General features: G+C 39.1%; 1 protein-coding gene across 1 annotated transcript in view; it reads left to right on the top strand.

The window, feature by feature from the left end:
- Positions 1-14,568, top strand: part of MYOM2 (myomesin 2) — a 688,720-nt gene that overhangs the window by 190,650 nt on the left and 483,502 nt on the right. The window contains exons 7-8 of the mRNA XM_044061901.1: positions 13,973-14,061; positions 14,147-14,197. Of these exons, the coding sequence (XP_043917836.1) occupies positions 13,973-14,061; positions 14,147-14,197 (140 nt within the window). The remainder of the gene's footprint in view (positions 1-13,972; positions 14,062-14,146; positions 14,198-14,568) is intronic.

Here is a 14,568-nt window from a genome sequence, read left to right as displayed (position 1 = left end):
TCCAGTCTGGTGGACCTCAGCCATAAACAAACTCTACAACAAAAGGAGGAAGCTACTACAAGATAGAGCAAAATCCTTAAAAGGTAAGACACCCTTGATCACTATAAGTAAAAACTAAGAGCTCTCATAAAATCATCCAAAGCAAATTTTGAGAGAAAAATAGCTAAAGACTCAAAAGACAATCATAAGGCCTTCTTTAGCTATGTTAGAAACCTGGGAGGAAACTCCCAGATATGCTCAGAACTAGTTCAAAATGATGTGAAGATTACTGATCCTACAGACATTGCCAACATACTGGCTGACAGGTTCAGTGCAAACTTCTCCCCTCCCCAAAAGGAGAGATATTTATACCAAGCGATTGCAGCCCCCAAACATCTCCAACGCCCAAGTGAGAACTGCTCTTTCCAAAGCAAAAAAACACAGCATCCATGGGACCTGATGGTGTCCCCGGCTGTGTGCTCCACGAACTCAATGAGGAATTAAACCCACAGCTAGGACAGCTGTTTAATCATAGTCTTACCTCTGGATACGTACCCAGGGAGAGGCGCACTGCAACTGTGGTCCCACTTCACAAAGGCTGTGCCTCCACCGACCCTGGAAATTACCGGCCCATTAGCTTGACAAGCCTTATCTGCAAAGCCATGGAGAGGATCATAATGGACCTCATAAATAAAGACATAGGGAATTTGCAGACTTTGGATCCATCCCAGTTTGGCTTTGTCAAAGGCAGATCATGCCTTCTAAACTTGGTTGACTTTTTCGAAACAGTCACCAAAGCCATTGATAAGGGAAAGGCAGTCCATACAGCCTACCTCGATCTGGCGAAGGCCTTTGATACAATACCCCACTCGGGTATCATTGAAAAACTCATCAGCTTAAATGTTAACCCATACATCACAAGATGGGTTGCAAACTGGCTGAGTGACAGAACCCACAGGGTCAGAGTTGCTGGCGCCATGTCAGACTCAAAGCCTGTCACAAGTGGTGTACCACAGGGCTCAGTCCTGGGCCCACTCTTGTTTGGCATCTACTTTTCTGAAGTACAAGCAAACACAGGAGGGTTATGGCTGACAAAGTTTGCAGATGACTGCAAACTGGGCCATAGTAGAAAACACATCTGACACAGATATCCTTCAGAAGGGTCTCACAGAAACGGATAACTGGTGCCAGAGCCATGGCCTAAAGTTAAATGCCAAAAATGCATAGTCATACCCTTCGGGAAAAACAAGGTTACCCCTAGCTACCAAATAGGTGGCAATCCACTGAGCACAGAAGAAGTTATCAGGGACCTGGGGACCCAGGTTGATAGTAGTCTGTCATTCGACACCCATGTAGCTAAAGTAGTTAGGAAAACCTTCTACATTGCCCACCTTATCATGAAGGGATTCTCATCTAGATCAAGGGAGGTCATAGTCTCCCTATACTCATCACTCATCAGACCAATGATTGAGTACAATGCCCCATTCGAATGTATCTGACCCGACACTTGCAGCAGCTGGAGAGGCCACAAAAGTTCCTCACCAAAAGGATAAAGGGTCTCAAACATCTGTCCTATGCTGCCCAACTGAAAGAACTCCAGCTCTATTCAGTCGCCACCGCTTGCTCAGAGGTGACCTTTGCCTAACATACAAGGCCATGTCAAACCCAGATTTGATGAATATGCTGCACCTCAAAAATCTAGATCCGTCAGAGCCACAAGGGCGGAGACTTAAACCTCGACACGGCTATTAATAGGACGTGCTGGAGGGATAGATTCATCACCCAAAGACTCCCTATGCTGTGGAATAAAATCCCGGTATATGTGAGGCAGAGCACCTCGCTGGCCTTGTTCAAGAGAAATCTTGACCAATGGATGGGAGATCGCAGATATACCCCAGGGATTACCTCAGTGTCACTGCTCGACAGAGGCACAGCAAAATAATGGGTATAGTTCCCCATACTAAAGGGGTGGCGTAAGCCACAAAACTATGGGCTAGGCTTGTAAATGCCCTCGGGCAGATAGCCTAGTATGAACCTATGAACCTATGAACCTATAAGAATACAGCATCAGTCAGACCAGATGACATCCCAGGCTGTGTACTACATGAACTACAAGGATATTGCCAATATCCTGGCAGATCGATTCAGTGCCAACTTCACCCCCCTCACTCCCTAAAGGGGCCATTTTAGTACCAAACGATTGCCAATTGCTGGTAATAATGGCCACACAGGTAAAAACTGCACTCTCCAATGCTAAGAATACAGCATCCATGGGACCAGACGACATCCCGGGCTGTGATCTACATGAACTACAAAATGAACTGGCACCTCACCTAAGTGTCATGTTTAATCATAGCCTCACCTCAGGCTTCATGCCCACTGAGTGGCGCACAGCTACAGTTATCCCACTCCACAAGGAGGGATCCACCTTGGATCCCGGGAACTACCGTCCCATCAGTCTAACAAGCCTGATCTGTAAGGGCATGGCAACCTTCAAACACTGGACCCCACCCATTTTGGGTTTGTGAAGGGGCAATCTTGTCTTCTGAACCTGATTGTCTTCTTTGACTCAGTCTCCAGAGCTGTGGATGAGGGTAAGGTGGTCCACAAAGTCTTTCTGGACCTCGTCAAGGCCTTCAACACCATCCCCCACTCTAGAATCATAGATAAACTTACTAAGCTGGGCATAAATCCCTACATCACTCAATGGGTTGCCAACTGGCTTACTGACAGAACCCAGACTGTAAAAGTAGCCAACTCCAAATCCAGCTCCAGACAAGTGACAAGTGGAGTACCTCAAGGTTCAGTCCTGGGACCTCTCTTGTTTGGCATCTACTTCTCTAAAGTACAGGCCAACACTAAGGGACTCTGGCTAACAAAGTTTGCAGATGACTGCAAACTGTGAGCCATTATTGAATCCCCAAATGATGTAAATATTCTACAAAAAGGCCTTACAGAAACAGATGCCTGGTGCCAGAGTCGTGGGCTCAAGCTTAATGCCAAAAAATGTATAGTTATCCCCTTTGGAAAAAAACATGTGCCCATGAATTTCCACATAGGTGGCAGTACACTAAACATTGAAAGTGTGATGAGAGACTTACAGACACAGGTGGACAGTGGTCTCACTTTCGATAACCACATCGCCAAAACAGTCAGGAAATCCTTCTATGTGGCACACCTCATCACTAAGGGCTTTTCATCCAGAAAAAAGGAGGTCATTGCCCCACTGTACTCATCCCTCATTAGACCCATTATAGAGTATAATGCCCCATTTGGTATGTACCTCACAAGACATCTCCAACAGCTGGAAAGGCCACAGAAATACCTCACTAAAAGAATCACAGGCCTAAAGCAGATGCCATATGCTGACCATCTAAAAAAACTCTAGCTATACTCTGTGGCATATCATCCACTCAGAGGTGATCTCTGCTTAACATACAAGGCCATGTCAAACCCTGAGCTGTTGGACATGCTCCACTTAAAGAAATCCCAATCCATCAGAGCCACATGCCCCAGGGATCTAAACCTTGTCATCACAAGGAACAAAACATGCTCGAGGGATAGGTTCCTGACCCAGAGACTCCCCATACTCTGGAATAGACTGGCCATACATGTCAAGCAGTGCGCCTCCTTTGACTTCTTCAAAAGGAACCTTGATGATTGGATGGGAGATAGGAAATTCACCCCAGGGATCATGCCAGTTGCCCTGCTAGACAGGGGTCCAGAGAAGTAAATACTGTGTGAAGAAATATCCAGGGAATTTTTATGGCTAGGCTTGTATAGGCCCTAGGGCCAATAGCCTAGTACCAACCTATGTACCTATGACATGTGATATCCAGGTCTACAACATTTGTCTGAGATAATCTGTCAAAACCCTGTGCATATCACACAAGATGGAGATAGATTAGACTGTGATTTTTTTCACTCAGCATGGATGCCTGTTGATCAGATTGGTGGTAAGAAACCTCCAAGACCTGGTCGGTTATGCCAAATAACATCTAGTGCTTCAACCCAAATGTGTGAGGCAAGAGGGTAAGCCATCAGTGGAAAGTATGAGTGGGCAAAAACAGACGGATCACCAAAAATCAAATCTGTCAAATAACCCATCATTCTCTGACCCTTAATATTATCTATACTATGGATTGAAGTATATTTACTACCCACAGCTTTAGTGATAAGGTGCACTCCAACAAAAGCAATGAGTATGTCAAGAAGAGAAGTAGATCAGAGCCTAGTACAATGAGGGCCAGAACAAAGAGACCATGATGGTAGCCAAATACGGCGAGGAAAATTAAAGAATGACTATCATCTGCAGCCATATGAGCTATGGTCACACAGAAGCAAAATGAGATGTAATATGCACCAAAACAGGCCAGTATTGGTTGGGTTATAATAAAGTCTTTGCAACAGTAAATGATTCAAGGCCAAAGTTCCTCAATAAAGAATGCAGAAGTTTACTGAGTAGCTACCCATGAAGTAAGTTGGGGATCAAATACTCTGCAAAAATGTATAAAGACGGTAGTCACACCTGAAAAAATAAGAATAGTCAGATGGAAAAACACCATACAACTGCTGTCAGACTGATGTAACAGCAAAACCAGTCCAGAATGAACAGCCAAAAACCCACCAATACAGTGATTAATATAAATCAGTACGAATTTAGCAAATGAAACTTGTAGATAGATTAGTTTGAAGCTGCATTCCAGGCACACATAGGGCACTAATCTAAGAAGAATGGCTATATCTCATAAAACATCTAAGGCTTCTGCAAACAGCCCTGGAAGAGTAACTGTAAACAAAGCAGGAACATAAGACAAGGTGCTCTACATATGAAATCTTGACATATTAGCTTAAAAATGACAAAGAAAATAATCCTGACAAATGGATTCTCCCTACATTCACTCTCTCTGCAGATACTGATACTTGTAATGCTTTATTGTTGAGGCTTTTTGCTGAAGTATGTACGGAAGATTGTCATGGCTCTTCCCAGTTTTTTATTTATTCATTTATTTGCTTGTTTATTTGTTTACATTTATTAACTTTGTAGGAAAGTTAGTCAAAAGAGCCCATTTTGTCACAAACTTTGCCAAAAAGCAAAAACGTAGGCAATTGATAGTGAACATAGTAGCAAACAAGAATTAGTATCAAAGCAAAAAAAAGGATACAGTAAATAGTTATGTTTAATTAGTTTCTGATAGCAAAATGTTCAAAAGTTAAAAAAATACACTTTGTAAACAAGAAGATACAGTTTCATATGAGCGCTTTGCATGCTGCAAAAGCAGGCAGAGATATCCAGCATCTAGTAAATAACTTATTTTATTTATTTATTTAGCTTTTATTTACAGTAAAATCTGACAGTTAATACCAACCCAGTATTGCATCTGAGTATTCAAAACTTGCTAAACAACCAAAATGGCAAAAAAGACAGCTTCAAAACAACAGCTTCAATAACAGGCTTTTACCATGTTGAATCCGCAATATATGAAATATAGAGCTTTGCTGTTGTAAAAGTCAAGTGGCATTGTAATTCCACAGCTTTAAAACATGTGGATGTCATAAAAACAGAAAAAACAAACATAAAAGTGAAGAATCCTTCTGATGTAAACACTGGACAAGCGCTTTCAGCTTTTTCAAGCCTTCTTCAGATCCAAGTAGGAAAGCTGGGCTCAGTGTTTAAAAGTTGTTATCATCCAATGAAACAACCTACAGTGAATGATGAATGTTAACCAATCAAGTTAGTCCATTGGTACACACCTCCATAGCTTGAAGTTAAAACTCTTTATTTAAAACTCTTTGTTTAAAACAACATGACAGTTTGACGTTTCTAAGACAGACTCAGACATATTTTCAGACGGAATATTAGTAAAATCTTTTCAGTAGGTTCTAGTTAAAAGAACAAGCTCTGCATAAAAGCCAGGATTTGAGAGAAAAATGTGAAAAATAAAAATAAAAATAAAGATGGTCATTTAGGGTGCTTCTTTTCATTTCATTTCAACAGTTTCTTTGGGATATCAGAGCCTAAGTCAGTATACCTAAGGTTTCTGGCAATGAAAACAGGTCATAAGTGAGCATAGCTCATTGCTAGTCTATTTTTAAGAAAAGGTTTTAAGGGAACACAGTCATTAAGGCCAGGGGGGTTATCTGCCCTCAGCCGCATTATCCATTTGGCTTCCTCTCTCTCAGTCAGATTGGTCAGGTCTCCTTCTCTGGAAGTAAAATGTATCTTTGAAATGACCCTGAAAACAAAGCTATGTCCCTCATGCTCACGTAAATGAAGGAAAAGAGAATTTGTTTCCTTTTTGTTCTGTATATCAGATTGATGTTTGATAATTCTTTCCTTTAGCTTCATATTAGTTTTTCCAACATAAAATGCTGTGCAGGAAGTGCAGGTAGCTATGTAAACAATATTGCTGGTTAGGCAATTAGCTAATCCATGAAAAACAAATGCCTGTTTAGTAACCGGATGCTTAAATGTGTTGCTACAATTGATTATGTTGCAGACCTTGCAGAAGCCACATTTCTTTGTTCCTGATGAATTATTATGTACGTAGTTGTTACATATCCCATCATTTGATCATAAAATCTTTTTGAGATTCTTTTTATTTTTGAAAAGGAAACTTGGGTTTGAAACGGAAACTTGGGTTATCTCCAACAATCTTGTTTAACTTTTTATCCGAAGTTAGAATCGGCCAGAACTTTCTGATCACCTGGCATACGTTATCATGGTTCATAGTGCAAGTCAAATTGACCCTTAAGTTAGATGTTCTTTTAGGTATAGCTAGGGATGGTGTACTTTCTCCTTCTCTGACCTTAGAGGAATAAAAGGTTTGCCTTTTCCTTTATGTATGTCATTAATTCTGGTCTTGTTTAGTTCTAAACTTCTCTTTCTATAGCCTCGTTGGCTGAAATTATTAATAAGCCTCTCTTCTTCCTGGAGAAAGGTTGCCTCTTCTGTACATAGCTTTGAAATCCTTGCAATTTGATTTTCAACAATGTTAGAGAAAATATGCCTGGGATGCATACTGGAAAAATGGAGCATGTGGTTTCGCCACATATCTTTCCTATAGAGGCAAGTGTCTATTCCCTTCCCCGGATCAAGAGATAATCTCACATCCAGAAAGTCAATCATCTCTCTAGATGTTTTTACACCAAATTTCAGGAAAGTAGTGGTCTGTGACAGGAAGTTAACAAAGCTTCTTTAATCTTCTTCTTTGCCCTTCCATACAGTGAAGGTGTTATCCACAAACCGATTGCACAGAATTATCTGGTCATTCCAAATGTTATTAGCATCCTTGGACCAAGCTCTCTCCCAGTTGGCTAAAACCAAGTTTGCATAACTATTGGCCATCACATGGACAAACAAGAGCCTATAGTTAGAACAGTCCCGAATGGGAGTATTGTCACCAATGAAAATGCTTGTGTTATCGAACAAGAACATGACTCAGATGCAATTATTAATGTCAATAATACCAGTCCTTTTAAATGCACTGGCATCAATGGTCATCCACTAGGAACAATACCTAAGAGAGGAGCACAACATGTTACCATCACAGAGCAGCTACCTTTTTTAATGATGAACAAAGTCTCTCGAACAGGGAGATCTGTAAGCAGAGAGAGAAAGAAAAGGAAAGTAACACAATAATCTCTTTAGTGGTTAATATTTCGAACATTCAGCTCACTCACTCTCAGATAGATCTATTAGAGAAAGGTCTCAGGTTTATTCCTGCAACCAAATCTGAACATGATGAACTTGCACTGGACCTTAGAATGTTTGGAAGGAATCTTACTTTGAAGTATATTTTTGGGGATGGAAATGATAAATATCCCATTAAAAATAATATTATGCTCAAGAAACCGAGCACATTTGTTCCCCTCAACCACCCAGCCATGGATTCTTTTATTCATGCCTGTGAAGAGGGGTTAATGAGAACAAGAATGTCTCAAAAAGGGAAACAGTTTTTCAATCTAACCAAAGAAGAAAACCAGGCACTTAAAGAGCTTAAAGAGAGGAATGATATTGTGGTTAAACCTGCTGACAAAGGAGGAGCCATAGTGGTAATGGATGCAATGATGTATGTCCAATGGATGAAAGAATTATTAAGTGATCGAAAGGCCTATTCCTTGATTAGTAAGAATGAACTAAATATTATGAAATGGAAGATCCAGCAGGTTCTTTATGACATGCTATTGCAAGGAGAGATTAATGAGTATTTGCACGATCTTTTCATCACTGAGCACCCCACCGTACCAACTATCAGTGGATTACCAAAAATTCATAAATATCTTAAATGCCCACCTTTAAGACCAACTGTGGCTGGTAGAGGATGGTTGATGGAATCTATTTCTATGTTTATTGAACAAGAACTAAAAACGATGCTACCTAGGGCCTCCACTGTGATTAAAGATACAGCTGAATTTCTACAACATCTGTATATAGCTCTAGAACATCGTGATTATCTTGAGAGTCTGCTATTGGTAACCCTAGACATGAATAGTTTATTCACTTCCATACCAAATAATTATGGCATTGAAGCAGTAAGAGAATTTCTAACAGAAGAGAAGGTAGAATCACATTTGATATGTGATCTTTTGGAAATCATGTTGGAGTACAATATGTTTACCTATGACAACAGCTACTATTGGCAGAGATGGGCATATGAGACATGGGCACACTCTGTGCCAATAGTTATGCAAACTTGGTTTTAGCCAACTGGGAGAGAGCTTGGTGCAAGAATGCTAATAACATTTGGAACGACCAGATAATTCTGTACAATCGGTTTGTGGATGACACCTTCATTGTATGGAAGGACAAAGAAGAAGATTTAAGAAGCTTTGTTAACTTCCTGTCACAGACCACTACTTTCCTGAAATTTGGTGTAAAAGCATCTAGAGAGATGATTGACTTTCTGGATGTAAGATTATCTCTTGATCCGGGGAAGGGAATAGACACTTGCCTCTATAGGAAAGATATGTGGAGAAACCACTTGCTCCACTTTTCCAGTATGCATCCCAGGCATATTTTCTCTAACATTGTTGAAAACCAAATTGCAATGATTTCAAAGCTATGTACAGAAGAGGCAACCTTTCTCCAGGAAGAAGAGGCTTATTAATAATTTCAGCCAACGAGGCTATAGAAAGAGAAGTTTAGAACTAAACAAGACCAGACGTAATGATATACATAAAGGAAAAGGCAAACCTTTTTATTCCTCTAAGGTCAGAGAAGGCAAAAGTACACCATCCCTAGCTATACCTAAAAGAACATCTAACTTAAGGGTCAATTTGACTTGCACTATGGACCATGATAACATATGCCAGGTGATCAAAAAGTTCTGGCCGATTCTAACTTTGGACAAAAAGTTAAAAGAGATTGTTGGAGATAACCCAAGTTTCCTTTTCAAAAATAAAAAGAATCTCAAAAGGATTTTATGCTCAAATGATGGGATATGTAACAACTACGTACATAATAATTCATCAGGAACAAAGAAATGTGGCTTCTGCAAGGTCTGCAATGTAATCAATTGTAGCAACACATTTAAGCATCTGGTTACTAAACAGACATTTGTTTTTCATGGATTAGCTAATTGCCTAACCAGCAATATTGTTTACATAGCTACCTGCACTTCCTGCACAGCATTTTATGTTGGAAAAACTAATATGAAGCTAAAGGAAAGAATTATCAAACAATCTGATATACGTAACAGAAAGGAAACAAATTCTCTTTTCCTTCATTTACGTGAGCATGAGGGACATAGCTTTGTTTTCAGGGTCATTTCAAAGATACATTTTACTTCCAGAGAAGGAGACCTGACCAATCTGACTGAGAAAGAGGAAGCCAAATGGATAATGCGGCTGAGGGCAGATAACCCCCCCTGGCCTTAATGGCTGTGTTCCCTTAAAACCTTTTCTTAAAAATAGACAAGCAATGAGCTATGCTCACTTGTGACCTGTTTTCATTGCCAGAAACCTTAGGTATACTGACTTAGGCTCTGATGTCCCAAAGAAACTGTTGAAATGAAATAAAAAGAAGCACCCTAAATGACCATCTTTATTTTTATTTTTCACCTTTTTCTCTCAAATCTTGGCTTTTAAGCAGAGCTTGTTCTTTTAACTAGAACCTACTGAAAAGATTTTACTAATATTCCTTCTGAAAATATGTCTGTCTTAGAAACGTCAAACTGTCATGTTGTTTTAAACAAAGAGTTTTAAATAAAGAGTTTTAACTTCAAGCTATGGAGGTGTGTACCAATGGACTAACTTGATTGGTTAACATTCATCATTCACTGAGGTGTTTCATTGGATGATACCAACTTTTAAACACTGAACCCAGCTTACCTACTTGGATCTGAAGAAGGCTTGAAAAAGCTGAAAGCGCTTGTCCATTGTTTACATCAGAAGGGATCTTCACTTTTATGTTCGTTTTTTTCTGTTTTTATGACATCCACATGTTTTAAAGCTGTGGAATTACAATGCCACTTGACTTTTACAACAGCAAAGCTCTATATTTCATATATTGTGGATTCAACATGGTAAAAGCCTGTTATTGAAGCTGTTGTTTTGAAGCTTTCTTTTCACCATTTTGGTTGTTTAGCAAGTTTTGAATACTCAGATGAAATACTAATACTTGTGCAACACTTTCAATATTTACATTGTTTTTTGTTCTGCTGAGCATTCTTTAGTGGAATTCACTTCTTTTTCTGGAGTTAATACCCAACCTTTCAACAGAGGCCTGGGGAGAAAAGCTCCAGAGACAGTACAGAAATGCAAAATCTGTCTGTATAACAACAATAATAGCCATAGATATAACAGCAATTGATTTATAAGTTTTAGTTAAGTGCCTGATGAATGATCTGAAATGAGACAACGCATTACCTTGTGTGCAATTGCATGTTGTATTCAATGACTTCCCTTCCTGTACCATATAAACCCATTCACTGCTCTTGTAGGTTGAAAGCCAGGACCTTGTGCCCGTTGTTCCTCAGCCATAGTGAGACAGTTATGACCCAGTCATTCAATGTATGGGAATGTACACCTACTAATCCCATTCATCTCCTTGGAGAGGGGGAGTGTTGGGTGTTTGGGGTCAGTCTGCAAGTCATGCTTATTTATGTATTTATTGCTATATGTATGTATGTATGTATGTATTTATTAGAATTTTTTTACTGGGATTATATGACTTTTCATGTGAACTGCCACTTTTCAGTAGAGGCCTGGCAGAAAAGCCTCAGTACATTATCTTACTTAATCAAAACTAGTAGTTTCTAAGTAGTAATGTTACTTTTGACAAAACATGTAAAATGGTGACACACCAAAAGTATAAAATAACATATGAAGATGAAGAGAGATAGAACAGATATAATACTAGGTTTACAAGAGTACTTGTGAATGAAACACTTCTGTTTCCATTGTATAATGTCTGTGAAAACTTTTTATGCAGCTTCCTTTTCTGTAGCTTCCTAAAAGAGGTGATTCTTTGGAAGAAGCCCATTTAAGCCCATGAAGTACATGCAGATTATTGAAGAGTCTCAAAATATCCTTTTTAGTAAATGTGATTGAAAAGGAGTTCGCTCTGTATGATACATTCTTGTGTAGTTTTATGACAAAAGTAAACACTTGAATGACTTTGTGATAGCCGAAACACTGCTTTGTTACTGGGGAAGGCCACTTTTGAGCTTTGTACCGACTATTTCAGATTGATGACATTTTCTTCTATGCTCAGCAGTATTATACTAGAACATTCTTACTATTTTAGGGCAAGGTGGCCTAAACTTGATTACCAGTTATTTAGATAATGCAGTCAAGAAGAATATCTCTGAGACGGATTACTTTACTGCAATTTTTATGAGAAGTTGTACTCATTACGGCTCTGCCTTGGTATACATATTCTTTGTAAGCTATAGAGACAATCGTTAGCATTTTTTCTTTTTCTTTTCCCTGTCAGAAACAGATGTGCTGTGGGGTGGCACAGCTGCATTTCTACATTTGCAGACTTAGTGATTGGCAGACTCTTAATGTTGCATCCAGATAAGGGCAAAGTATGAATATTTTATCTATTCTCAGAACCAGGCAATTTAACACCTTACCCTTCTGTAACTTTACACATTCAGGAGAAAGTTTGCCAGTTGTTCAGTGAGCAAAATGTCAAGATTTTTTTTCAAAACAGATCTTGTACATAGAAGTTCTGTCTAGAGTTTAACTTTAGTACGTGTCCTGAAGCAATGATCTGCAAGTAGCTGTTAAGGCCATTGTTTATTGCTCTTTAAGTAGGGTTTTTAGTAGATGTGTTCCCTACTTTTAGCTGGCACAGTATTCTGTAGCTGAATGGATTCCGGCAAACCAAGGTTTGCTGATATTATTCGTAGTCTGTGCAACCTATGCTGATGGACAGTAGTATGACTTATAACACGCCAGACAGCTTGTTTACAACGCTCCCTCTTTTTGTCTCAGGTGAGGAATATCTATTTAAGCACTTCATATGGACGATGTTTTGAAGTCTCTGCAACTCCAGATTGTTGCATACCCTACAACTGTTAAAACAACTGGGGGTCTGTTCATTTTGGGGCTTGTGATACTTATCATTTTTACAAATGGTAAATCAGTCATATATACATAAACACACACACACACACACACACACACACACACACACACACACACACACACACACACACACACACACACACACACACATATATGTGTGTACATGTATATATGTATATACATACATACATATATATGATTACATGTGAACTGATTTAACTCACACTGGATCGACTAACACATAACTGATATTAATTGATCAAACTCAGAATATTGACAAGCAAGTGCAAATGCTTTGAGACATAACCCCGGAATTTGAAAACAAAAAAGAAATCATTCTTACAAGAGAGCAAGTCCCAATCTACTCTTCACAAGCCCTGCTATTTACATATACCAACTGCAAGATCACACTATACTGAGGAAAGGGCATATTTCCCAACCATGGTATTACTGTCAATCATCTTTTCTGTTGACAAAAAGTAGAACCCGAGAAAGCTGTTGACAGAATAAGTCAATTAGGATAGGTGAACCCCCCACATATATCTATATCTATATCTATATCTGTACCTATATATTTATATAGATATAGATGTATATATAGACACACATGTACATATCTGGTTTATTATCACAAGATTGAACCCCACAATCCTGAAGTGCATAATAGTGCTACCACAGTATAGAAAACCAAAATGCTGAAGACTACAATGTCAAACTTCTGCCATATCCATCAGGGGTGAAAGCCACATAGTCATTGTTTTGTTATATGCTATACACTATTTACAGTTTTAAACTATATGTGACTTGCAGAAGTATATGTTCCCTTGTGCATGTACATCTACATATGTGTGTGTCCCTTCCCTCCACTGATTGCTTGATGGAGACACCTGTGCAGTCTATAATGGATTTTAGGGAGAACACATACCTTTTTATTCTTGTAAAGAGAAAAACTACTTTTCATGCACTCACATCTCTCTCCACTGCCTGAATTTTCAGCACCTGTGTCCCTATTCAGACTGATGTGTAGAGTGTAACAACTGTGAAGCTTTCACTACACAATTAAGTTAGCTGCTATGATCTCTGATAAACAACCTGTTGAACTTAATCCTGTCATGAATGTGGTCTGTGGCAGCAGTGTGTTAACTAGTAGAGCAGTCAGACAGCAGTGTGTTATCCAGGAGAGTTGTCAGCGACAACAATGTGCTAACCAGGAAAGTGGTCTATAGCAGTGCTGTGTTAACCAGGATAGTGGTCAGATGCAGTTTGTTAATAAGGAGTGGAGTCAGTGACAACGATGTGTTAACCAAGAGAATGGTCTGTGGCAGCAGTGTATTAGCCAAAAGTTTGCTCAGCCAGCAAACCGCTAACCAGTAGAGTGGTTACTGATTAACAGTGTATCAACATCTTCTTGACCTTTCTTCTTCATCTCAGTGTTTGTGTCTCTTTCATTATACAGATGTGACATTCATGACACAGCAACCTATACAGCAGTGGCAGTAAACGTGCATGGACAGGCAGCTACCAATGCAGCCCTTATTGTAAAGAGTAAGTACGATTTTGTGCTTTTGCCACTGTTAATACAGATGAAATGCCTGTTTGTGATTATACTACTTGAATTTCTCTTTTGTAGGGTACAGAGGGGAAGAAGAACCATATCATTCAGTTTTGCTACCTCTAAGACGTAAGTCAATTTTATTACTCTCAAAAGACACATCTCAGAAACATCTATGTGAACTGTTAACTAAGATATAGACTTACAGTTTTTTGCAATTTTTTTTCTGCTGATTTATGCTTTGTGAATTCATGACAAAAGAGCAGGCTTCTGCTGTCCTAATTGCCATTTTGAAAAGCAAAATGTCTAATAAAAATCTAAGCAAAGCATAATAGATTTTCTTTAAGTTGCAAGAAACGTTACCAATCAGTGAAAACATCACTGACCTAAGGAAACTATAAAAGGATTTGTTAGTTTACAGACCTAATGTTTCTTTGCAACATTCAACTTCAATGTCCCATGTATTTTTGGTTTGTGTCTGCATTTCAGCACAATTTGCT

The sequence above is a fragment of the Protopterus annectens genome, chromosome 2.part0, assembly GCF_019279795.1.
Source record: "Protopterus annectens isolate FY-2018-M chromosome 2.part0, PAN1.0, whole genome shotgun sequence".
Classification (NCBI taxonomy): Eukaryota; Metazoa; Chordata; order Ceratodontiformes; family Protopteridae; genus Protopterus; species Protopterus annectens.
Note: the sequence above shows the minus strand (reverse complement) of the source record. Positions and strands in the feature narration are given on the sequence as shown.